At 40.2% G+C, this 24,530-nt stretch overlaps 1 protein-coding gene across 1 annotated transcript in view; it reads right to left on the reverse strand.

Annotated features, from left to right (window-relative positions):
- The window catches only part of LOC311507314 (endophilin-B2-like), a 35,946-nt gene extending 11,859 nt beyond the window's left edge, over positions 1–24,087 (reverse strand). The window contains exons 1-6 of the mRNA XM_084571611.1: positions 23,936–24,087; positions 20,171–20,312; positions 14,928–15,056; positions 13,887–14,020; positions 13,536–13,628; positions 12,409–12,471 (exon numbers count right to left, since the gene is read on the reverse strand). Of these exons, the coding sequence (XP_084427737.1) occupies positions 12,409–12,471; positions 13,536–13,628; positions 13,887–14,020; positions 14,928–15,056; positions 20,171–20,312; positions 23,936–23,998 (624 nt within the window). The 5' untranslated portion in view covers positions 23,999–24,087. The remainder of the gene's footprint in view (positions 1–12,408; positions 12,472–13,535; positions 13,629–13,886; positions 14,021–14,927; positions 15,057–20,170; positions 20,313–23,935) is intronic.
- Positions 24,088–24,530: the final 443 nt, after the last annotated feature.

Below are 24,530 nucleotides of genomic sequence, written 5' to 3' on the forward strand. Positions count from 1 at the left end.
GTGGCGATTATAGCAATCAAACGCTTCCTATAATTGCTGACCAGCTTTTTGCATGTCTCCACTGGTATTTTTGCCCATTCATGTTTAGAGATGAGCTCCAACTCTTTCAGGTTGGAGGGTCTCCTTGCCAACTGTTTCAAAATGTGTTGGAGCTTCTAAAGAAACGACGATTACGACTGCTTCTCATTCTTCATTATTCAAGGCGATCATATTTACTGATTTAAACATATAAACACGGTTACAAGCAAGAAAACAACAACGGCAAAATAAAAAGACAAAGAGGAAAAGAGAACAAAATTCGTGACCTAGCAACCAGATGATTCTTTTGCAGCAACTTAATGTCTAAACCAGGGATGGGCAACTGGCGGCCCACTCGACGTGGCCCTTAGATTAATTTTTGAAAATTATAAATCTGTATCATCTGCGGCACTGAATCAGTTGTAATGACACAGTTGGCCACTAGATAGCGACTCTAATGCAGACACCGCCACACGCATCCATCGGGTCGTCTCTACCAGTGAAGAAGAGATGTTGATCCGCGGCAGAGCCGGTCTACGGAGAGCCTCGCCACTCTCTATTAATGGGGCGTTCTATTTGTCCACCGAACTCGTTTTCCGAGTTGTTTTCCCGAGTTACGAACCGGAAGTTGCAAATAGAACGCCCCCGAGGTCGTATTTACAAGTCGTCAACTCGTCGAGGCTCAGAGGACCCCGAGTTCAGTTTCCAAGATGGCTACCACGAGCATCACACGTAGTAAACATTGTGGTTTTCTACTATTTTAAGCACTTTTGTCTTTGTTGTAACCAAATGTAGAAGTCGTACACATAGCAGTGTATACGGTTACCTAATAGGCATGTCGCTACAGCTAAATACCGCTTAATAAGTTATTTTGTAGCTTGTGCAGTCTAATTTTGGCTAGAGACGCTCCATGTTGCTATGACAACAATGCCGAGTCTTGAGCAGAAAGCGGAGCAGTAGCCTATCGTTAACGTTAATCAAAACGGAATATTCAGATATCAAACTGTGAAATATGTTTGTGTAATATGTAGTGAACATGTGAAATCCGCCGTGGTTGCACTGTAAACAAGATAAACACTATAAACATCTTTTCTCCGACCTGTCATGTTGTGTACAAAACAGAACGCAAAAACCCGCTGTAACTTGTTTTCCGACACGGATGTGACGTCACTCCCGAGTTGCAAGTCGCGCTTACAAGACAAATAGAACGCACCATAAGTCCCATTGTAACGAACAGTTCAGAAGCCGGAAGTTCACTGAGAGTGGAACTTCTCCCCTTATTAGACATTCTCTGTCCGTGGCTAGGAGACGAGGAAAGAGAAAACTTGACCGAGAAAATCGTGTCTTTCAGGCGAAAGAAGATTATCTGTTCACAGAATGTAAAGGCAAACCATGTGCTTAGTCTGCTTAGAGACGCTATTTGCCATGAAGGATTCCAATTTAAGTTGCCGCTACAACACGTTGCACAAAGCTAAATATGAGAAGTGTACTGAAGCTGCAAGGGCTGCTATGTAGGGGACCTCAAATCAAAGTACGCAAACAAAGGCGGCTTTTTACCAGTGCCCACTGCTGGTATGGTGAGGTAGAGTGGGTATACGGGGGAAATGTTGAACTCTTTCTTAGTGTAAAAATGCACAAATAAAAATAAAAAATAAAAAATCACAGTAAGTGGTTATTTTTTGTTTGCTTCAATAAACACATATAATTATATAATATATATATGTATATATATATCTAATTATACACACGCAAACACATTTAAAATGGCAGTTTTATCATATCTGGTAAAGTGCGCGGTCCTATGTGGCCCTCAGGTAGTGTCAATGCAAAATTGTGGCCCCCTCCATCATTTAAGTTGCGCATCCCTGGTCTATGTTAAGAACTGATATTGGTCTATACGATGCACATTCTAATTTGGCTTTGTTTTCTTTTGGTATGGCAGAGATTATTGCTTCCTTCCAACTGGGTGGTGTTTGTGCCTTCTTTAGAACCCAATTCAGTGTAGGAAGCATCACTGGTATCAGCTCTACTTTTAGCTCCTTATACCATTCTGCTGTATAGCCATCTGATCCCGGTGATTTATTTAATTTTAGTTTACTTATTGCTGTTTTTAATTCCTTTTCTGAGATGTCCTCAATCATTGCTTTATTTTGTTCTTCATTTAATACTGGCAGATCCAGAGAGTCCAAAAAACTGTCTATTTCAGGAATGCTGGGATTTTAGAGTAAAGAGTCTTATAAAATATTTCAAAGGTGCCCTGTATTTTGTTTAATTTTTTTTTTTTTATTATTATTTTTGTGACTGGATCTCTAATTTTATGGATTGTGTTCTGTGCTATTTTCTTTTTAAGTTTCCAGGCTAAAAAATTCATTGATTTAGAACCACCTTCATAATACCTTTGTTTAAGGAACATTCGATTTTTTTGATTTCATGCGTAGTCATATCATTAATTTTATTTCTTACGTTCTTGATTTCCTCCAATATATCATGTGATGCTTTTGTTTTCTGTATTTTCTCTAATTCCTAGTTTCGGCTGTAAGATGATTCTCTTGAAGAAATGTATGTCGCTTCCAGGGGGAGCGTATACATTTAGCAGTGTAACTGGATTTCCTTCAGTGTTTCCTCTTACTAAAACAAATCGGCCCTCCTTATCACTTATTTCAGATACCTTTTCAAAGTGTAGCTTGCCTGATATAAGGACAAGCAACGCCTCTTCTTCGTCCAGATTTGTAAGAAGAGAAAAAGACATTTGTAAAACCCATTCTTTTTAGTTTTTTGTGTTCCTTACAGTCTAGGTGAGTTTCCTGCAAATATACTATTTGTGCTGGTTCTTTCCTCATTTTTGTTAGAATTTTACTTCGTTTAATTGGGTTCAGCAGGCCATTTACATTATAGGAGATGACGTTTACCTTGCCACTAGCCATTCTCTAACTGAACAATACACAAACAACAGAGCTGTATTGAACGACTGCTGAAAGAAGAATAACAAAAGAATATATGTTGACTTCCAACTGTGGGTCTTCAAAATGACCCTAAATAGGCCCCGATGGAAGGGGGGCCTTGAAGGGTGGCCTCTCTCACCTTTTGGTGGGAAAGGGCCTTCTTTTGCCATCTGGATAATGTCCATTCCTCCAATAGCATAGGTAAAACGCACAACCATTTTCATTTTCTCTTTTGCTGTACACTTTAAATGTTTTAAGATAGAGAAATCTTTACAAATATGTGTAATCTACAGCTTAACTTTTTTCCCTTCAAAACCAAACTCATCATCTTCTATCTGTCAGTCTCTTAGTGTCCTACCCTGCAAACATTTCATCAACCTGGGGGTTGACGGTAGGTCTAAGGGGCGACCTCTAGCGTGAAACGAGTTTAAAATAGGTCTAGGTTGCACCTCGACCACAAACCAACTAGATGAAAAAATTAAATGTATACAACCAATCGGGTGAGAGCCCTTCTCGTCGAAAAGGGCGGGACCTTCTACTTCAAACCTGGCAGCGGAACACGACTGCAGAGAAGCAAGCACGGCACGTACCGAACAGTTTTTTCGGTAAGTTCGTTAACATAAAACATTAGAGATGGTTTATATGTGTTCATATCATATACTGTAGGTTCATATGCAACTTTCTGTGTTTTAAAAAGTGCCATTGACCGACCGTGCGTTATGTGTTTAACTGTCGAGTGGATTTCAAGCTAGCTGCTCACTCGGCTAACATGAAACAGGGCTCTGCAGTGTGCTTTCTGTCTAATATTCTGATATTTTTGGACTATTGGAGTCCAGACATAAATCAGTGAAGCATTTATACAGACCAGCTGACATGGAGGTGTCCAGAAAATGCATTTTTTCCCCAAGATAATTTGAAAATGTTAATTTATCTTCATAAAAAAACAATGGTAGCCTAATCTATTGATTAGCTGTTAAAATGTTAACATTCAGTGGATTGTGAACATAAAATTTTGACTCCCAATGCAATGCCTAATTGTCTGCTTTGTTAATCATCAATGCTTCTTCTATTTAAAATCATGTAATGTTTTTATTTTATCATTATCTGGGACTTTTTGGCCTATGCAATGAAGTTGCAGGATCCCTATTGACTTTGTTGCAATTTTTCTTCAATTTTTCTTCATCTTCTTCTTCTTCTTCTTATAATAATAATAATGATTGATCTTTTTCTGCGTAGCTAAAGTGTCTGCCCAGGACAAACTGCAAGGGCGAAAGGCATCAAACCTGGTAACATGTCACTTTGGCAAGGTGTCAATACACATGTCTGCAGCTAGGTGGTGCTATAATAAACCAATTTACATTTTGCCTCAATCTTAAAAAGAAAATTCTTTCTCCCTCTGATTCCTTAGATAGCCTTGGTTCTAATGGACTAGGCCACATCCATTTCAGCCTGCCATTTTTTTCCGCCATTTTAAAAAAAATTGCACCTCAAAGCAAAATCAACTCCTCCTAGCTCGTTCATCCAATTCTCACCAAACTTGGCATGTATCATTTATGGACAAAGATAATGAAAAGTTCTCAAAAGAACTTTAGCAGGGTTATTTTATTCATTTTTACGGCATGCAACAGTATAACTCCAAAGCTAATATTTTGTGAAGTATATACCCAAACTTAATCAAACTTCATATCATTGATAATAATATGATTCTGTACGAGCACCCCGACTTTTGTGACCCTTGGTCTCTAGGGGGCGCTACAAAGGCAACATTTCAATATCTCCAAAACTGCAATAGCTAACTTCATGAAATTTGGCATACACAATCTGTAACATATTGTGGCAGGTGTCATGGAAACATTTTATATGAATTAAGGCTTTTAACTTCTGAAGTATTCACCCAATCCTTATGAAACCCTCATAATAATATCCTTGCGTACAATCATGCCGAGTTTCGTGAAATTCGGGCAGCAGGACAATAATAATCTGTGGATGACTCCTTACAAGCTGACCAACTTTCGTGCAATACAATAGGGGGGCGTTACTGGTGACACTTGACCTCCTGTCAGGTCTTTTCCCACATGCTTTAGCCTGTGACTCCCTCTAGTGGCAGACTGAGGCAATGGCATCGGTGGAAGACTGCATACAAGCCCACCAAATTTCGACCCGCCTGACTCTCATTCACTTGTCAGCCAAAGGATTCCTCCGCAGACACTTCTTTCCTCCTTTCAGCCCATGTCAGACCCGCTTATGCCTCTGCGTCCCGCTCAGGGACGACTTCCCCACAGCATGGACCCCTTTATTATCGCTTGCGGTCATCTAGTTCATTTATATTTTTCTCTGGAAACTTTAAGTTTAATGCTATACACAGCCTCAAACTGATAATCAAATCACTGCAGCAAGATGAGAAGTTAAACTTCTCCTAAGTTGCGAAGTTAATCGTTGGAAAATTACCTGTGATATACTAAGCGTGTGCTCATTATCGACCCCCATTTAGCTCCAGATGTTTTCCTTTGTTGGGCCTATCAGATAGGAAAAGGGATGGAACTCTTCACCACAAAAAGCACCGGCTAAAGTCACTAACACCACAAACCCACAAGGTTCTAGCGCTATTATTTGTACAACCTTCCTCTCCTCTGATACACTGGGACTGGTCACCACGACGCCACTCTCCCAGCCACTCTGCAGCTGGTTTCAGTTACAGATAAACACAAAGTGAAAGTCAATGCTGATTAGCAAAACCATTTAAGTGAGCATCTAAAAAAATATCATTCCTTGTATAAACACAACAACAAGTTGCTGGAATTGAATAGGGTTTAATTTATTCTTCACAGCTCAAATTGTCAGTAACAATGGTGGAAAGATGAGGATCACATGAGTGATTTCTGGAAACATAAGACTAGCTTAGACTTTCTTCATCGACTTACCCTGGACTCTCTGAATGGCCTTTCTGTTCTGAGGCACATAGTATTAGTGTGAAAAAGTCCCTTCCACCATAGCTATCAACAAATCCAAGCTGAGATCCATGTTGTCAGATGAACCATTTACAATCAGTCCTTTTATCACTGTTTTACACCACTCACAGATTTTCCAAGACAGTCAAGATTGCAGCAGTTAGGCTCCATGAAGTTTAAGGGGTATTTGTTCAGTGACATCACCAGTGCTAGATGGCGAAACCCATTTCAAAATAAATTAAAGCTGCAAGCAGCGTTGAACGGGCCCTCGCACCCCACGCCTGTCGGCGACCGGCAAGGACAGGGTCACTGCAGTTCTCAGGGGATACAGTGGAGTAACAATGCACCGTGGCACGATGCACAGTCAATGCAATTCAATATTTGTCAGAGCAAATCATCTGTGACAGATGGCTGTTTTGAATGTATTCTCTCTGTGGCATCAACAAACAATTGTATAATTATTGTCTCTGTGGCATCAAAGTATGTTAAAACAGCATCACCAATCATTAAAAATTTAACCAACACACACACACACACACACACACACACAGGCAGCCAGCCACCAGAGAGAAATGCTTTGGCTCCATCTGCTGGACAAAGTAGCACACTACGTGCAATGATGATGGAATCAGGGAGACGGTGAAAAATCTCACATTCACTACCATAATAGGCTCAAAGTTTAACGAAAACTCACAATTTTCGCAGGGAGTGATCATGACGACCATAAGTATGTCCTGACAAAATCTGAAGAGAATCCAAACACGCTGACAGGAACGGCAGCTCATACAACAGACATCTGCCAAAATCAGACATTTCCTGTTCCACAATAGGTGGCGCTACAATAATTGCATGAATATTGACATATGGATGTGTTCAGTTAGGGACCAGTAACAATACTGTAAAGTTTGATGCACTTTGGACTTAATTAAAGCACATTTAATGCAACTTCCTGTTTCATGGCGCGTCATGAAACTTTCAGGGGCCAGAAGACCCACGCCACTTCGACGAAAAGTCAATAAACCCCGGTCAGGATTGTTCGCCTGGCTTTCGACAACCTATATCCAAATTTTGAAGTCAATCTGATAAGGTTTGACGCTGACGTACACATCCTATGAAAAATAAATTTTGTCCAATTTTCACAGTTTTATCAAAATAAAAGACTTCCTGTTGGGTTTAGAATATGGCTCCAATTGACTTTTTTGTGTGTCCTGGGATGTTACATATATGTGACATATTTCCAGATTTTTAGACGCAACGGGCTTCAGGGGCTGTTCCGTAGATGGTCCGTAGATGGCACTACAGAGCCATTTTGCCACGCCCGTGCTCGAGGCCCTGATACATTAAAGTTTTCGGGCAAACGAATCTTTCTGCAAATTTTCAAGACTTTTCGTGCATTTTTAGGCATGCGTGGAATTTTCCAAAGTTCCTGACAAATAATAATAATAATTAAAGCTGCAAGCAGCGTTGAACGGGCCCTCGCATCCCACGCCAGTCGGCGTCCGGCAAGGACGGGGTCACTGCAGTTCTCAGGGGATACAGAGGAGTAACAATGCACCGTGGCACGATAGCCAACAGTTCTCCAATGATTGGCAAAGTCTTCTTGCTTCAAGGATTTATTTTGTCACTCCCAATTGAAGTTTACTGTGAAACTGAAATACATACAACAAAAGATGATTAAATATAAAATTAAGAATATATCTTAAGTATATCTAAGTATCTCTTCTCTTTACATCTAGTAAAGACTGACAAATACTGTAAATTTATGTAGCCTACATATACAACTACCCCCCCCCCCCCAAGTTTACTAGTCTATATTTTTATTCAGTCTATATTTTTATTTTTATTTTATTTTATTTCTCTATCGGTGTACATTACCCTTATAGGCTATTGCTTACCTTTTGTGCAAACTACTGTTTACTGTAGTACTTATATATGTTTTTTACTACTGGCTGCAGGTACAACAATACATTACACTGTGCATTGTACTATGTATAACTGTGCATGGGACAATCTATCTATCTATCTATCTATCTATCTATCTATCTATCTACCTACCTACCTATCTACCTAGCTATCTACCTATACATCTATCTATTTATCTATCTATCTATCTATCTATAACAACGAAGGATAATCTCCGCTAGCTTAATGCTAATGTACAATGCGAAACACCATAGACAGGCTAACGGAACTAGCATCGCCATAGCGGCGGCAACACCAAACTCTTTTGAATGTATTCTCTCTGTGGCATCAACAAACAGTTGTATAATTCAGTGTTTCCCACACATAGACGAATCTGTGGCGGTGTGCCACAGATTCAACTCCGACCGCCACAGATTCAACACCGACCAAAAAAAAAAATTAATAAAAAAATTCTTTTTTTACGCTATTTAAAACACGCGCGTATTCGTTCAGCTGCATTTCCTTTCCCTGCTCTCTCTTCGTCTCTCTGTCACTCACGCGTCTCTCTCTCACACACACACATACCGTAAATTCCGGACTATAAGCCGCTACTTTTGTCACTTGCTTTGGACCCTGCGGCTTATACAACGGCGGATGGATTTTTACAGCTAATGGTCACCAGGGGCGCACTATCATGGAAGCGCAGGTGCGAGACAGACAGTTCGCGCCAGGTAACGAGAGCAAAACAAACCGAGTGAGCCCTAATCCAGTACGAGAGCTGCTTTTAAGTTAAAGGCGATCGATCTGGCTGACTTTTCTGGTATAGTAGGCTGGTTATTTTGATACAGTAAACGGCCGTGTTACTGCACCTTTACTGCTGTGTTGGCTGTTTAAGAAAAAGATGCTGGTTATTTTGTTGAGCAGCCGGGTTACTGCACTTTTGCTGCCGTGTTACAGGCAAGCACTTTTAAAAACGAATTAAATTTAGCCATTTAACGTTATTGCCTCGTCAAGCGTTGTAAGCTTTGTTTTTTGTTATACTGCACTACTACGGTACTATGACTGCAGGAAGTGCGCTAGGAGCGCACCGTTGTATTATTTGTGCGCTGCACGAATGCTGTTTGTAATATCAAAGATGTGAAAGTTTGATCATTGATTGAAAGATTTATTGTGTTTGTCAAATGTAAATAAATGGGACGCTTTGCGTTTCCAAACAGTCATTTCTGTCCCGACAATCCCCTCCGTGGTAGAAGAAACCCTTACGGTAATTAAACATTAAAACACCAGCGGTTTATAGTCGGGTGCGGCTAATAGTCGGGTGCGGCTTATATATGGAACAATCTGTATTTTCCCCAAAATTTAGCTGGTGCGGCTTATATTCAGGTGCGCCTTATAGTCCGGAAATTACGGTAAATATAGGGTGTTAAAATTAATGTAATAAAATTCTGTGTAACCAACTAGTAACAGTTTTTTTTAATTATTAACCTTTAGGAATTAGGAAATCCCTTTAGGAATCCCCCCCCCCATCGGTCAGACACAGTCCTCATGCACATACCATACCCTATCCAATCGTTCTTTTCATTCCCCAACCACCCCCCCCCCCCGGGACAAACCTCCACCTCCAACCCCCCCCCCCCCCCCCCCCCCCCCCCCGGGCCAAACCTCCACCTCCAACCCCCCCCCCCCCGGCCGACCACCACACATTGCTTTCAAGTCTGTGGGAAACACTGTAATTATTCTCTCTGTGTCATCAAAGTATGTTAAAACAGCCTCACCAATCATTAGAAGTTTAAGCAACACACACACACACTGACATTCAGCCAGCAGAGAGAAATACTTTGGCTCCATCTGCTGGACAAAGTAGCGAACTACATGTGCACTGATGATAGAATCAGTGAGACGGTGACAAATTTTACTTTCACTACCATCACTGGCCAAAGTTTAACGAAAACTCACAATCTTCGCAGGGAGTGATCACGCAGATCATAAGTATGTCGTGATAACATCTGAAGACAATAAAAATCATCCTGACAGGAACAGCAGCTCATACAACAGACCCAAGATAAATTTCCTGTTCACAGGACATTTCCTGTCCACAATAGGTGGCGCTACAATAATTGTATGAATATTGACATATGGATGTGTTCAGTTAGGGACCAGTAACAATACTGTAAAGTTTCATGCACTTTGGACTGAATTAAAGCACGTTTAATGCAACTTCCTGTTTCATGGCGCGTCAAAAAAACTTTCAGGAGCCATTACACCCACGCCATTTCGACGAAAAGAATATGCGCCTATTTTAGTTTTTGTTCATCGAGATTCCAACTACCTAATTCCATAGTTTTGAAGTCAATCTGATAAGATTTAATACCTCATTTACAAACTCTAAGAAACGCCGTTTTTGTCCAATTTTCACACTTTTAATCAAAATAGCAGACTTCCTGTTGGGTTTAGAATATGGCTCCAAGAGACTTTTTTGTGCGTCTTGGGATGTTACATATAAGTGACATATTTCCAGATTTTTAGACGCAACGGGCTTCAGGGGCTGGTCCGTAGAAGGTCCGTAGGTGGCGCTATAGAGCCATTTTGCCACGCCCGTGCTCGAGGCCCTGATACATTACAATTTTCGGGCAAACGGATCTTTCTGCAAATTTTCAGGACTTTTTGTGCATGTTTAGGCATGCGTAGAATTTTCCAAAGTTCCTGACAAATAATAATAATAATAAAAAGAAACAGTACGAAAACAATAGGGTCCTTGCAACTCCGTTGCATGGCCCCGTTGGGCCCCTGCACTTCGTTGCTCGGGCCCTAAATATAGCTGCAAGCAGCAATGTAGGATTCAAGCAGGACGTTTCGGATACAGCTGCAATATTACTGATAGCATCGGCATGATCCAAGGAGTCCAACAGTACCATGTTTTTGAATATCAGGCATACAGGTCAGAAGTTATCAGGTAAAACGCAATTTTGCTAATTAAAACGCCCCCTGGTGGCCGAATGACACACTATTTGGAGCCATAAAGAGACTTTCGCTAATTGCAGCGCCCCCTAGTCGCCGAATGACACACTATTTCGCATTTCCCCTCGGGACGGGTTCTCTAAACATACTTCTAAATTTAGTTTTGATACGTCACACTGTTCCCGAGATATGAGCTTGTATCCCGTTTGCCGCCTTCGCTGCAGATTTTGATTGGCTGTAGTGGCCGAGCGGATTTGAGGCTGAAGACGCCTGATAGTAACTTTTGTCCGGACTGGTTAGAACGCGGTCCGTGCCAATTTTCGTGAGAATCGGACAAAATTTGTGACCGCTGAAAATTTAGTTTCGCTTTCAACAAAATTGTAAATTGCGAAAAATCTTTCAGAAGGCATTATGACGTCATAGGGTGCGTTGATCTCGGCATGACCCAAGGAGTCCAGCAGTACCATGTTATTGAATATCAAGCATACGGGTCAAAAGTTATAAGCAAAAACGCAATCTTGCTAATTACATTTGGAGCCAAAAAGAGACTTTCGCTAATTGCAGCGCCCCCAAGTGGCCGAATGACACCAAATTTGGCATGCCCCCTCGAGATGTGGTGTCTAAACGTACTTCCAAATTTAGTTTTGATACGTCACACCGTTCCCGAGATACGAGCTTGTATCCCGTTTGCCACCTTCGCCGCCGAATTTGATTGGCTGTAGCGGCCAAACGGTTTCGAAGCTGAAGACGCCTGATTGTAACTTTTGTGCGCATTGGTCAGAAGACAGTCCGTGCTGATTTTGGTGAGAATCGGACAAAATCTGCGAGCGCTGCAAATTTAGTTTCGCTTTCAACAAAATCCAATATGGCGGACAATCCAATTGGGCGAAATGAACATCATCGGTATCTTTGATCTCGGCATGATCCAAGGAGTCCAACATTACCATGTTTTTGAATATCAGGCATACGGGTCAAACATTATAAGCAAAAACGCAATTTTGCTAATTGCATCGCCCCCTAGTGGCCGAATGACACCAAATTATTGCGAGAATCGGACAAAATTCTGACCGCTGAAACTTTTTTCGTGTTTTCGACAAAATCATAAATAGCGAAAAATCTATCATGATGCATTATGTCATAGGGTGCGTTGAAATCGTCATGATCCAAGGATTCCAACGATACCTTGTTTTCAAAAATCGGACATACGGGTCAAAAGTTACATGCACAAATGTACTTCAAACTTTGACCAGTTGGTGGCGCTAGACCGTGCTTAGTGCTTACATGTAACTCAGTCAAAGTAATATTGGGACTGCCCTTAAGCTATGTGCCAAATTTCGCAACTTTTTACCATACGGTTCTATGGGCTGCCATAGACTCCCGTGGCGGAAGATTAGGAATAAAAATAATAAGAAAACATACACAAAAGCAATAGGTTTCCAGCCTAAAAACATACAAAACCAATGGGTTTCTAGCAGCTTTTCTGCTTGAACCCCAATAGTAATAAAAAAATTGTTCAACAAGCTTTTGGTTATTTTAACTTTTCCTTTGTACGATAAGCAGTTATAATAGTCTGGCTTTAGCATGTTACCCTGGCTAATGTGTTATATTTTGTGTGCCAATATGGTGCTATTTCCACTTACCGCTGATGCACTGGCAGAAAGGACATAATTTCGGGGCCTTGTCTCCTGGAAATCTGGTGCAGCCTTGGTAGAGAGTACAGGGAGAAGGAGTGATGTTGTGCAAATTTCAAACTTGCCAAAGGATAATAACCAACAAAGAAAACAAAGAAAAATCAGTACAAGAGCAGATTGTTAAGATGACATTAATTGGTCTGATACAAAGAGACAAGCTGGTGTCCTGGCAGTACACAATCACTGTAAATAATTCATTGATTGGTTCATTGTTCAGTTCTGTTGGATGATTCAGATTAAATTTATTGCTGTAATGCCATGGTATCTAGCTCCAGAGTAATTAAGAGAAAAATCAAGCAATTTAATGTGTTTTTTTTTTTCTTTCTGAACCCTCCACTGACATGTTAAGTCTTTTGATTAATCACCCAGACAAGCTGGCTGAACAGGCAATGGATTAATCAGACTTGTAAAACAAAAACTAAAATGCCCCAAGTGACCAGCTCCAGTTGGGCAGGGTCACAAATCCCTGTGACTGTGAAACCATTTTAATAGAGTCCTGTTTTTTTCAGTGTTCAAACTATAATCAAACCAGGTTTAATAATGGCAAATTTATTTAATATATTTATAAAAAAAAAAAAAAATGTGTCAAGGTGTGACATCTTTAAATGTTACACTTTGATCACAACTAATTTATTTTAGCCAACCTTAAATTAAATGACTTTGTTTACACTGATCAGCCACGACATTGACTTTGTTTACACTGATCAGCCACAACATTAAAACCACTGACAGAAGAAGTAAATAACATTGACCATCTTGTGACAGTTCATTGTTCTGCTGGGAAACTTTTGGCCATGGCATTTCATATGGATGTTACTTAGACATGTACCACCCACCACCAGGCACCCCCACCCCATAGCAATGACACTCCTTGATGGCAGCAGCCATCCCCAAACAACACACACACTTTTGTAATCACCTGGCTATAATGGCAGCCTAATTCAAGGAGCTGAAAAGACTTGATCATAGTCTATGATCCTAATACTTTACATCCTAATACTTACAGAAAGAGAGAAAGCCATTACAGTGATAACAGTGAAAAAACAAATGTAATAAAAATTTAAATTTCATATTACTGCTGCTTTGGCTTCTGCCTGCTTGGCTTTTTTCAGGCGTGCCTTGCAGATGTCAAGATCCAGCCGTCGATTCTCCAGAAGACGTCGCTCTTTCTGTACAAGATTAAGGGGATCCAATCATAAACGATTTGCTGCAAGGAACAAAGCTAGGTTTCTATCTGTTTAACAGCAAAGTGAGTCCGTTTTGTGTAACAAGACACTTCACAGATGCACAGTTTTACAGCAGGGTGTCAGTAATGATCCATGGCAAGATATTTCTGTTCACTTAGGTAAGTTCATATAAACTGCATTATTGTAAAGCACCAAGAATTTATAGTAGGAAAAGTAAATATATCAGATTGTCAGACTTACTGATATAGTTCTCCAGTCTCCATCCAGGAAGTTGCGTAACGGGGTAAGGAAAGTGACAACTGAAGTTTGGAGGAATTCACGTTCAGCTCCTCCGAGTCTCTTCTGATAATCTCCTACTGTAATTAGTGTACTGCCTACAGTTGGTACAATAAAGAAATACACACATAGACATAAAATGATATCCATTCAGGGCTGCATATAAGCAGAAACAACATAAAAGCTTTTTACATGTTTTTTTCATATATTGAAAAAAAATGTACAGTCACAAGGATGACATGACAAAGAGTAAGAAATACGCAGTGTTATAAACACTGGATTAATTATATCATCAGATTCATATTCTAAGTGCAAGTTTGTAGGATGCAGGAGAAAACGCTTTCAAAACTATCCAGACTGCTGGGTCATCAAATGGATGAGGCTTGTGTGGCCAGTCAGCTCTGGTGAGTATCTACTGACAGTAGCCTGTAGAGGGGCTAACAATGAACCAATAAGGGATGTTCTGAGAAGATCCACCGCATTTTGCAACATAAAGGACTTAATGGATTTCCCACTAACAACTTGGGACCAGATAGTCACAGGCCTCAGAGGACTGGTGCTGCTTTAAAGCATAGACTGTATATAAATATGGACAATCCGCCTTCCTTGCATTGGCCAAAATGCCACAATTTTCTGCTGGATACAGATACGCAATTTAATGTTGTCTTCTGTGTCATGTGAAATATACACATGCAACAGAGATTTTTTAGATCTATCTGCATGCACATTTCCTGCTGAAAAAAAACATGAAAATCTTTATATACTAAACCGATGTTAATCACACATGGTTCAGATCCAAATATGGGTAGTTCAAATTCATAGAAACCAGACAATGTGAGGCATAATATACCAAGTGTGATATATAAATACAACTATTTAATTTCTATTGCTAATTCACAAGAGCATCCCCGGTGTTATGTTACTTCAAGAGCAAAAAGCAGACAACACACTCAACATAAGTGTGATTAACTGCTACAACATCAGTTTAATTTAAAGTCAACGTACCATATGGTGTATCTGGACCAAATTCATTGGCAGCTTCCAACATATACTGGCCCAGCAGCTCTGAGTTGGTCGTCCTAGAGGGAAGCTTTTTGTCCAGCTTGTCATAGATGAACTCCTCTATTCGAGCACCTGGATAACAGGTGGGAATGTGACCAATATAAAACCGTACACAAAAGCTTTCAAATTACAATATATCATAATAGGGTTTAACAATCTAGTTCTGGCAAATACAAAACCAGTAATAGGTGGCCCTCCGAACAGACAGCTGAAGATTATGTTTGACTTTTTCCCAAAGTTACTTGTTTAACCAATTTTGGAAAAAAACAACTAGTTTCACTAGGGGTCCATGCCGTGGCGAAGTCGTCCCTGAGCTGGATGCAGAGGCATAAGTCACCAGTAGCACCCCCTATAGACCATATTGCACAAAACCTGGTGGGCTTTTAAGGAGTCATCCATTTTAAGCAGTTTACTGTGGTGGTTTGTGAGATATAAATATGCAGTTGTTGTAGTGCCCACTACAGCCTGAGTTTCACGAAACTTGGCATGATTGTACACAAGCATATTATAATGTTGGTTGCTAAGTTGCATAAGGCTTGGGCGAATGCTTCAAAAGTTATAGGCCTTAAAGTCATATGAAATGTTTCCGTGTCACCTGTAGCACCCCCTGTAGATGTAATGTCACGCAAGTTGATGGGCGTCTACACAATATTTTACAAATTGTGTATGCCAAATTTCATGAAGTTAGCTATTGCAGCTATGGAGATAATGAAATGTTGCTTTTGTAGCGCCCCCTAGAGGCCATGGGTCACAAAAGTTGGGGTGCTTTTGTAGAATCATATTATTATTAATGATATGAAGTTTGATTAACTTTGGGTATATACTTCACAAAATATTAGCTTTGGAGTTATACTGTGCCACGCCGTAAAAATTAATTAGTCATTAACTTTGCAATCAATAACCCTGCTAAAGTTCTTTTGAAAACTTTTCATTATCTTTGTCCATAAATGAAACACACCAAGTTTGGTGAGAATTGGATGAACGGGTAAGGAGGAGTTCATTTTGCTTTGAGGTGCAAATTTTTCAAAATGGCGAAAAAAAATGGCAGGCGGAAATGGGCGTGGCCTAAGTCTATTTCATTAGACCCAGGGCTATGTAATGAATCAGAGGGAGAAAGAATTTTGTTTCTAGGGCAGACGGTTCTTGAGATATGAGCCAAAATGTAAATTGGCTTATTGTTAGCTATTGCACCACCTAGCTGTAGGCATGTGTATTGACACCTTGGCAAAGTGAAATGCCAGGACTTCTACCAAGTTTCCAGGGCTGACGCCTTTTGCCCTTGCAGTTTGTCCTGGCCAGACACTTTTAGCTCAGCAGAAAAAACGGAAGAAGCACAAAAATCGCAACAAGATCAATTGGGATCTTGCAACTTTGTTGCATGGACCCTTAATTAGCAGCAAAATTTTCATACAAGAAAAATAATGGTGTAACTATGAACATCTGCTTAATGGTTAGAAATCAGAAAATGAATCTCCATCCAGAACAAAAAGAACAAGAGTGAAGATGCACAAAGGTATACAGTCATAGCTGACAGTTCAAAACTTTGATTTAAAAAGGGTTTACAGCCATTTGGGACATCATTTACCTGTCCTCTCTCTGATGCTGATGTGAGAAGAAGGGCTGGTTGGTCTCAATTTTCACACATATTCTATAGCAAGTTTAGTCTCAGTTGATACATACAATAAACATTTGCTTTAAGTTTGTTCACACCATTTCATTAAAACTTGCATAACATGCACTTAATGTCTGTGTAACACGCAGTTGTAACAGTGCAAAACCAGTATGAATATACAGTAGAGTAGGGACACCAAAGGAGGTTGTATTTGCATCCTAATTTCCTTCTTTCCTCTGTCAGACAAAAATGATCTTCAGCCTACCAGATGTAGGTCTTATCTTTGCATGAAGACTGGAGAAAAAAAGCCAGCCTTACTCTGTCTAAAGGTAACAAAATCCACCTCAAAGCACAGTAATGCTAATTTGATTCTATGATACAAAAACACAACCCCCACCCAAAACTACACATTGTTGTTAGCACACTTCAGATTAAACAAGCAAGCTTAATTCATTAATTATCTTAAAAGGTTATGGGGTGTGGGCAGCTTTTCATATCTCAGACAAGTCATCTTCAGGTAGTTAATCTCTACCGGGATGATTCTCAGAGGAAGCATTATTTTTTAATGAATGATTGATGATCCACATTTATTGGTCATATCAATCAGAAGGTGGTTGGGGTGGAGGGTGGATGTACACAGCAATAGCTCATCACACCCGAAACCAAAATCTGTCTCCATGACCTTGATGCCTATGTGCATGCAGATGTCTTTTTCATTCAGTGGATACTGTATAGCTCCAGTCCTCATCCTAATCTAATAACCTGGTGATAACCTGGTGCTTTTTGCCTATTTTTGGACAGTTGAAATTTCCCTTCAAAATGTATATAAGTATAACTTATCAAAACTGGAAATACATGATGTACATCATGATATACCTGACTGCAATATTTGAGTAGTGTCCACAGAGGCCCCTAAGGCTGTAGGGGTGGGACTTTAACGTGTTAATAACGATTAGTTAATTACAAAAAAATTAACGCATTGAAAAAAAAAAAATGCAAAAAAATGATTTCCTGGTACACCAATTACAGTGATGCACACATCAGCATTTGGCTAACGGCTACCAAAATAGAAGAATCGAATGAAAGCACGTTGCTAGGACTGATGGAAGGCAAATTTTATTTTAAAAAAACTACCTGATGGAATTTTGTGAAAATTGTGCAAAAAATTGTGCACTTCAATCCTACCTTACCATCTAAATGCAAAGCATGTTTTCTGAATCTGAATCTGAATCATGTTGCAGTGAGCACGGAAACCGCCGAAGCTGTTAGCGCTAGCAGTCCCGGTCCGAGTACGGACAAAAGTACTTAAAATGGCACTTCAACTTGAAATCAGTTGTTAATGTTCAGTTTTGGCCAGGGATATTTTCTTTCTTTTTCTACTGTTTTGAACTGACATGCAATTAAATGCATTTTTCCAGACTAAAAGAGCTTGAGTTTACAACATTCATATCTCTAGAGCAGCACAGTGGCGTGGTGGTTAGCACACACACACACACACACACACACACACACACACACACACACACACACACACACACACACACACACACACACACACACACACACACACACACACACACACACACACACACACACACACACACACACACACACACACACACACACACACACACACACAAACATATAGCAAGAAGTAACTGGTAACTGATGTCACTCTGCACCAGCAATCACACCACCACCATACTGGCAGGAAAGTGCACTTTGCCAATTACTACTCAGTTGACAACTGCAAGCAGCCAACTAACTTGTACCAGTTAAATCCAAAAATGGTCGACAACTCGTGTCCCAGGTTGCCAGAATAGTCTGGGACAAGTAAACGGGAAATCATTTATAGGATTCCCAAAGATACTGCAAGACAGCAGATGTGGATTACTGCAATAAAACACTCAAGAAGCAGGTACAAGAAAACAGAGCAGTGGGATCCCTCAAGAAACGTATTTGTCTTGTGTAGTGATCACTTTATATCAGGTACAGAATCCAGCATTTTCCAAGTGTAATATCTTGTTTATTTAGCATGTTTTTAACATTTATTTTCATATAGGCAAGTTAGGCTAATGTTTATAATGTGGACTACAAAGGGGTGTTGCTATTTCAGCACTAAAACTACTCACAATGAGAAAGATATTCAGGATTAAACAATTACTTGTTATTGTAGTTGCATTACTGTCATGAACCCAGTCAGTGTTCCCAGGTGGTGTCAACAAAAAAGTAACGTGATGCCCGGAGCTCTATTGAAGATCTAACTTGGCTCCAGCCACAAGCACTACAGCCAGCCACAAGCAAAAGCTGCAAAAAATCCAATTCTTAGACATATTTAAACTTTAAAAAAAAGCAACGCAATAGTTACTTTCTCTGGTAACTAGTTACTTTTATAGTGGAGTAATTCAGTTACTAACTCAGTTACAGGGAGAAGTAACTATAACTAATTACTTTTCAAAAGTAATGTGCCCAACACTGCCTGTGATAGACTGGCGACCTGTCAAGGGTGTACCCCGCCCCTTGCCCGATGACAGCTGGGATAGGCTTCAGCATCCCCCGCGACCAATTAAAATGTGATTAAGAGGTTAATTAATTACAAAGCATCTGATTAATTAGATTCATTTTTTTTTTTTTTAAATCGAGTCCCACCCCTAATAAAAATCAAACATAGGCTGGAAGGTGTCTTAATACTTAGGTTGTTTGTAATTGAACACTATTTCTGCACAGTCCTAGTCAGTCAGTACAGTGGCTGTCATTAAAACTATAAAAGAAACAGCAGCTACATACAGTGGAGCTGCTGTGTATCATCTGTTGTCATTAATGTTGAGGAGGTGAGTTCATAAAGTCATTTCTCACGCAGCACTATTGGAAACAAGGTGAAGACTTACCTGTGTGGTCAACTGAAGCATGGAGGGTTAAAGAAATACACAGGTCAAGAGTTAGACACTACTACCAGAATCCATTAAATTTCATTTCTGAGGGCCTGTTCTAAAAACCATTCCAAAGAAATTAAGAGTATTCCAGATTTCCCAGGACCTTATGTCCAGGAACTTTCTCATGGTTAAGGGTCCCTCTTCCAAATAGTGATTTGCCAATTTAACTAATAAGATTCACCGGAATTATTTTCACTCATTATGCACCATATTAAAACTAACTCTTCTGCTGACAAAAGCATAACAATTTCAAATTCTCTTCACAGAATACTACAGTGAAGCATAATGCATGATGTATTTCTTGTAGCTGAACAATCAAGTGTGGTGCTCACTGAAAGGTTCTTATTCCTGGGGAAAGCTTTACATTCAAACTTAAATTACAAAAAGCATGTTGATAAAATTAAAATGTTAATGTTCAAAACTTTGATTTAAGATAGTATAAATAAAGCGGTTACTGAGCAAAGATAAACAGATATTAACAGTTTCCCAAAGACAATGTTTTTTCCTCCTGCTTAACTGAAACAAAAACAGATTTAAGATATATGAAACACTTCTGAGACTCTATACATACAGTTATTGGGACATATAGGACCCCATAAGGAACAATATTTTTTTGTTTTTTTGGATTAAGAAGAACTTACTTGGGTTGGGCTGCAGGAGCACCTCTGTTTGTCTTAAGATCTTTTCAGTCCAGTTCTTGGTGCTGTCGGCCCGAGTAATCAGGTTCTCTAAGTGAGGCTCAAGCTCAGTCTTCTCTGCCTGGCCCAGTTTCTCTTCTGTGAACTAGAGAGTGGAACCTGAATATATCACTGGCGCATTTATGACTGATAACAAGAAATACCAGCAATTACAACAACTACTGTAGGACTGATGTGGTATTTTATACAAACAGTCATGGTTACCAGAGGTTGGATCCTACTGCATCTAGTGAACCTGTGACTCCTTGTTGAATCATCATGAGGTTGATAATTCAATTCAGTTTTATTTATGTAGTGCCGATAACGATACAAATTGTTTCAAGATATTTTACAAGGCGACAGTGACAAGGAAAAACTCCAATCTCTGCATTTGGAACTTGTGTTAAAGTTCACCGTGTGGTGAACTCTAATATCCCTGGAGATCACTTAAAGGTGTCTATGAATTAGGGGAATCTATAAGCAGAAATGCAATATTATGTTTTTTTTTTATTGTACCTGTAATTACTCTGTTTTAGGTAGCCTTTCTAATCTACATAAAAGGGTCCTCTTCTACATAGCTGTTTGTTTCTACAGTAACCCAGAACAGTGGGGGATGGAAGAAGGAAGTTTAATCAGTTAGCTTGAACCCACAACCCCACCGCCAGATATCGCAAATCATACACACTGGTCCTTTAACTTTTCATCAGCTTAAAATTATACTTTTCACAATACTTTGGTTTATACCCAAATACCTCCAAAACTCATAGCATATCCTTAATCCTTACTTTTGTGTTAAGTCCTCCACAATAAACATTAATATAGTAAGACGTTCAAATGTCCACGTAATGAAATTTGCTGTATAGGGTTTTGTTGATGATGATCTCTTGAATTATGCAACACTTATATTCCAGTCTACCCCAAGATGACTAAAAATATGTTTTGTAGGTATCATAGTAATTTATGGACACTAAAAAAAGTGTGGAAGCCAAGTGTGATTGTCAGTAATCTGCCTTACTGAAGAATAAAGTAAGGCTAACCTACAGCTGAAACCAGATGTTTACATACACTGTGCTAAAAGACACATAAACCTTTTTTCACCTCACTGTCTGAAGTTAAATCAGACTAAACCTCTCCTGTTTTAGGTCAGTTAGGCTTACTAAAATTATTTCTATTTACTAAATGCCACAATAATGAGAGAGAGAATTTCTTAGAGAATTTTTTATTATTATTAAAGTCAGAAGTTTACATACATTTCCTTAGTATTTGGTAGCATTTCCTTTAAAACCGTATGACTTGGGTCAAACGTTTTGGATATCCTTCCACAAGCTTCTCGCAATAGTCTGCTGGAATTCTGGTCCATTCCTCCTGACAGAACTTGTTTAACTGAGTCAGGATTGTAGGCCACCTCGCTCGCACACGCCTTTTCAGATCTGCCCACAAATTTTCTATGGGATTGAGATCGGGGCTTTGTGATGGCCGCTCCAAAACATTGATTTTGTTGTCCTTAAGCCACTTTACTTTGGCAGTATGCTTAGGGTCATTGTCCATTTGGAAGACCCATTTGTGCCCAAGCTTTAATTTCCTGGCTGATGTCTTGAGATGTTGCTTCAATATTTCCACATAATGTTCTTTCCTCATGATGCCGTCTATTTTATGAAGTGCACCAGTTCCTCCTGCGGCAAAACAGCCCCACAACATGATGCTACCACCCCCATACTTCACAGTTGGGATGGTGTTCTCAGGCTTACAAGCTTCCCCCTTTTTCTCCAAATGTAACAATGGTCATTATGACCAAACAGTTCCACTTTAGTTTCATCAGATCACAGGACATGTCTTTGTCCCTGTGTGCATTTGCAAACTGTAATCTGTTTATGTTTCTTTTGGATTAATGGCTCCTTCCTTGCTGAGTGGTCTTTCAGTCCATGTCGGTACAGGACTCGTTTTACTGTGGAGAATGACACTCTCTTACCAGCTTCAGCCATCATCTTGACAAGGTCTTTACCTTTTGTTCTGGAGTTGATTTGCACGTTTCAGACCAAAACACGTTCATCTCTGGGACACAGAACCTGTCTCCTTCCTGAGCGGTATGATGGCTGGACATTTCCATGGTGTCTATACTTGCGTATAATTCTTTGAACAGATGAACGAGGCACCTTCAAGCATCTGGAAATTGTACCCAAGGATGAACCAGTCTTGTGGAGCGCCACAGTTCTCTTCCTGATATCTTGGCTGATTTCTTTTGATTTTCCCATGATTACAAACAAGGAAGCAGTGTGTTTGAGGTGTAGCCTTAAAATACATCCACAGGTGTGCCTCCAATTAACTCTAATGTTGTCTGTTAACCTATCAGAAGCTTCCAAAGCCATGACATCATCATCAGGGCTTTCCTTCATTGTTTAAAGACATAGTAATCTTTGTGTGTGCAAACTTCTGACTTTGAAGAAAGTAAAAAAAAATCCTCTAAGAAATTCTTTCTTTCATTATTGCGGCATTTAGCAAATATAAATAATTTTAGTAATCCTAACTGACCTAAAACAGGAGAGGTTTAATCTGATTTAACTTCAGACAGTGAGGAAAAAATGTTTGTGTCTTTTAACACAGTGTATGTAAACATCTGGTTTCAACTGTATATAGTATTTACTGTAGATGTGAATGTGAGGAACCTGAGCTAATTAAGTGGTGTGAAAAATAAAGTGGAGACAGAAGTGGATTAGACAGAGGAGGACTGATGTGTCTGTAGTTGTGTTAACAAAGAACACAACTGATGTGATCGGACATCACCATCAGACATAATGGCCACATGGGTGGCTATGTGGCTGAGAATTCATATTTTATTTTTTACTTTGCACATGAGGATTAAATGAATTGACTGCAGTAGAAATCTGAATGTGTGATGTGGCAGTGAGACTAGGACTTTTTTGTCCAGCACATCACACAAATGCTCAATTGGATTCATATTTGGGGAATTCTGAGGCCCAAGTAATGTGGTATGTAATACTTATTTGTGTTCCCCAGGTAAAGGAATGCTCTTGAAAGGATGCACCAATCCATCCACGTGACACAAGAGAAAATGAAGACCAGGCCACATTCTTCCATTGCTTCGTGCTCCAGATCTGATGCTAACTTGCCCACTGTAGGCATACTAGGGTCAGCATGGACACCCTTACTGGTCTGTGGTCAAAACAAAGTGTGATTCACTGTGTGTTCTCACACCTTTCCTTCAGAATCAGCATTAGCTTTCAGCCTGACACAGGCACACACACAAAAGCGGTTTGAGAACACAGGACACACTCAGAAGGGCCATGTCCATTCTCTGATGAGTCGCAACTGTTCTGGAGGCACAATGGAGACCTACACAATATTAGGAAGGTGGTCAGCATGTTATGTATTTGTATCCATCGTAACTACAAAACAGGGATACACTATAAGTCACCCAGCTTCCTCGGCCTCTGTGTCACATGGGTGATGAACTGGATACAGCCATCAATAATGGATCAAGGCTTGACAAACCCTTATCATCTTACAGCGCTGACCGTGCTTATCAAAACACCGCAAAATACATATTACAACAATACAATACAACAAATAAAAACACAGTCGGCAGTCTTGGTGTTGGATATTCAGCGCCATTGCTCAAGTATTTCGAGTGTGACTGCAAATCAATCCACGAATTACCCGAGCCTCAAAGGTTCTGCTTTAGATCTGTGCAGCGAATAAATCGAGCGATACCTGCACTGCCCGGGTGAAGAAGACTCCTGCACCGGAGGCCAGTTTTTTGACGTTGAAATCCATGCTACTGTGCTGAGCTGGGCATACAGACAGGGCTTGTTTGTTTCACCGCAGAGGAAATCCTCCGGATCAGCTGAGGCTGTGAGGTTGCAGAAGACGCGGCAGGACTGGAGCCATAATCCGCTTCGTGGACGATCTGAAATCTGCTCTCCGCCCTGCGTTTAAAGAGACCGCAGCACTAGGCGCCCCACCAGACTCAATTGTCTCTGGTGGGGCGTCCAGTCCAGGGATGGGCAACTGGCGGCCCGGGGGACGCACACGGCCCTCGACCTCACTCGAAGTGGCCCTTAGATTAATTTCTGAAAATTATAAAAATATGTCTTCTGCGCCACTGAATCAGTTGTAATGACACAGTTGGCCACTAGATAGCGCCTCTAATGCAGATGCCGCCTCGTACACGCTTCCACTGGGTCTTCTCCACCAGGGAAGAAGAGGCGTTTCGCCGTGTCTAGAGCAGAGGAAAGAGAAAACTTGATCGAGAAAGTCATGTGTGTGTTTCAGGTGAAATGAGAAAAATATTATCTATTCACAGAAT

Source organism: Chelon labrosus (assembly GCF_963514085.1).
Source record: "Chelon labrosus genome assembly, chromosome: 22".
Lineage (NCBI taxonomy): Eukaryota > Metazoa > Chordata > Actinopteri > Mugiliformes > Mugilidae > Chelon > Chelon labrosus.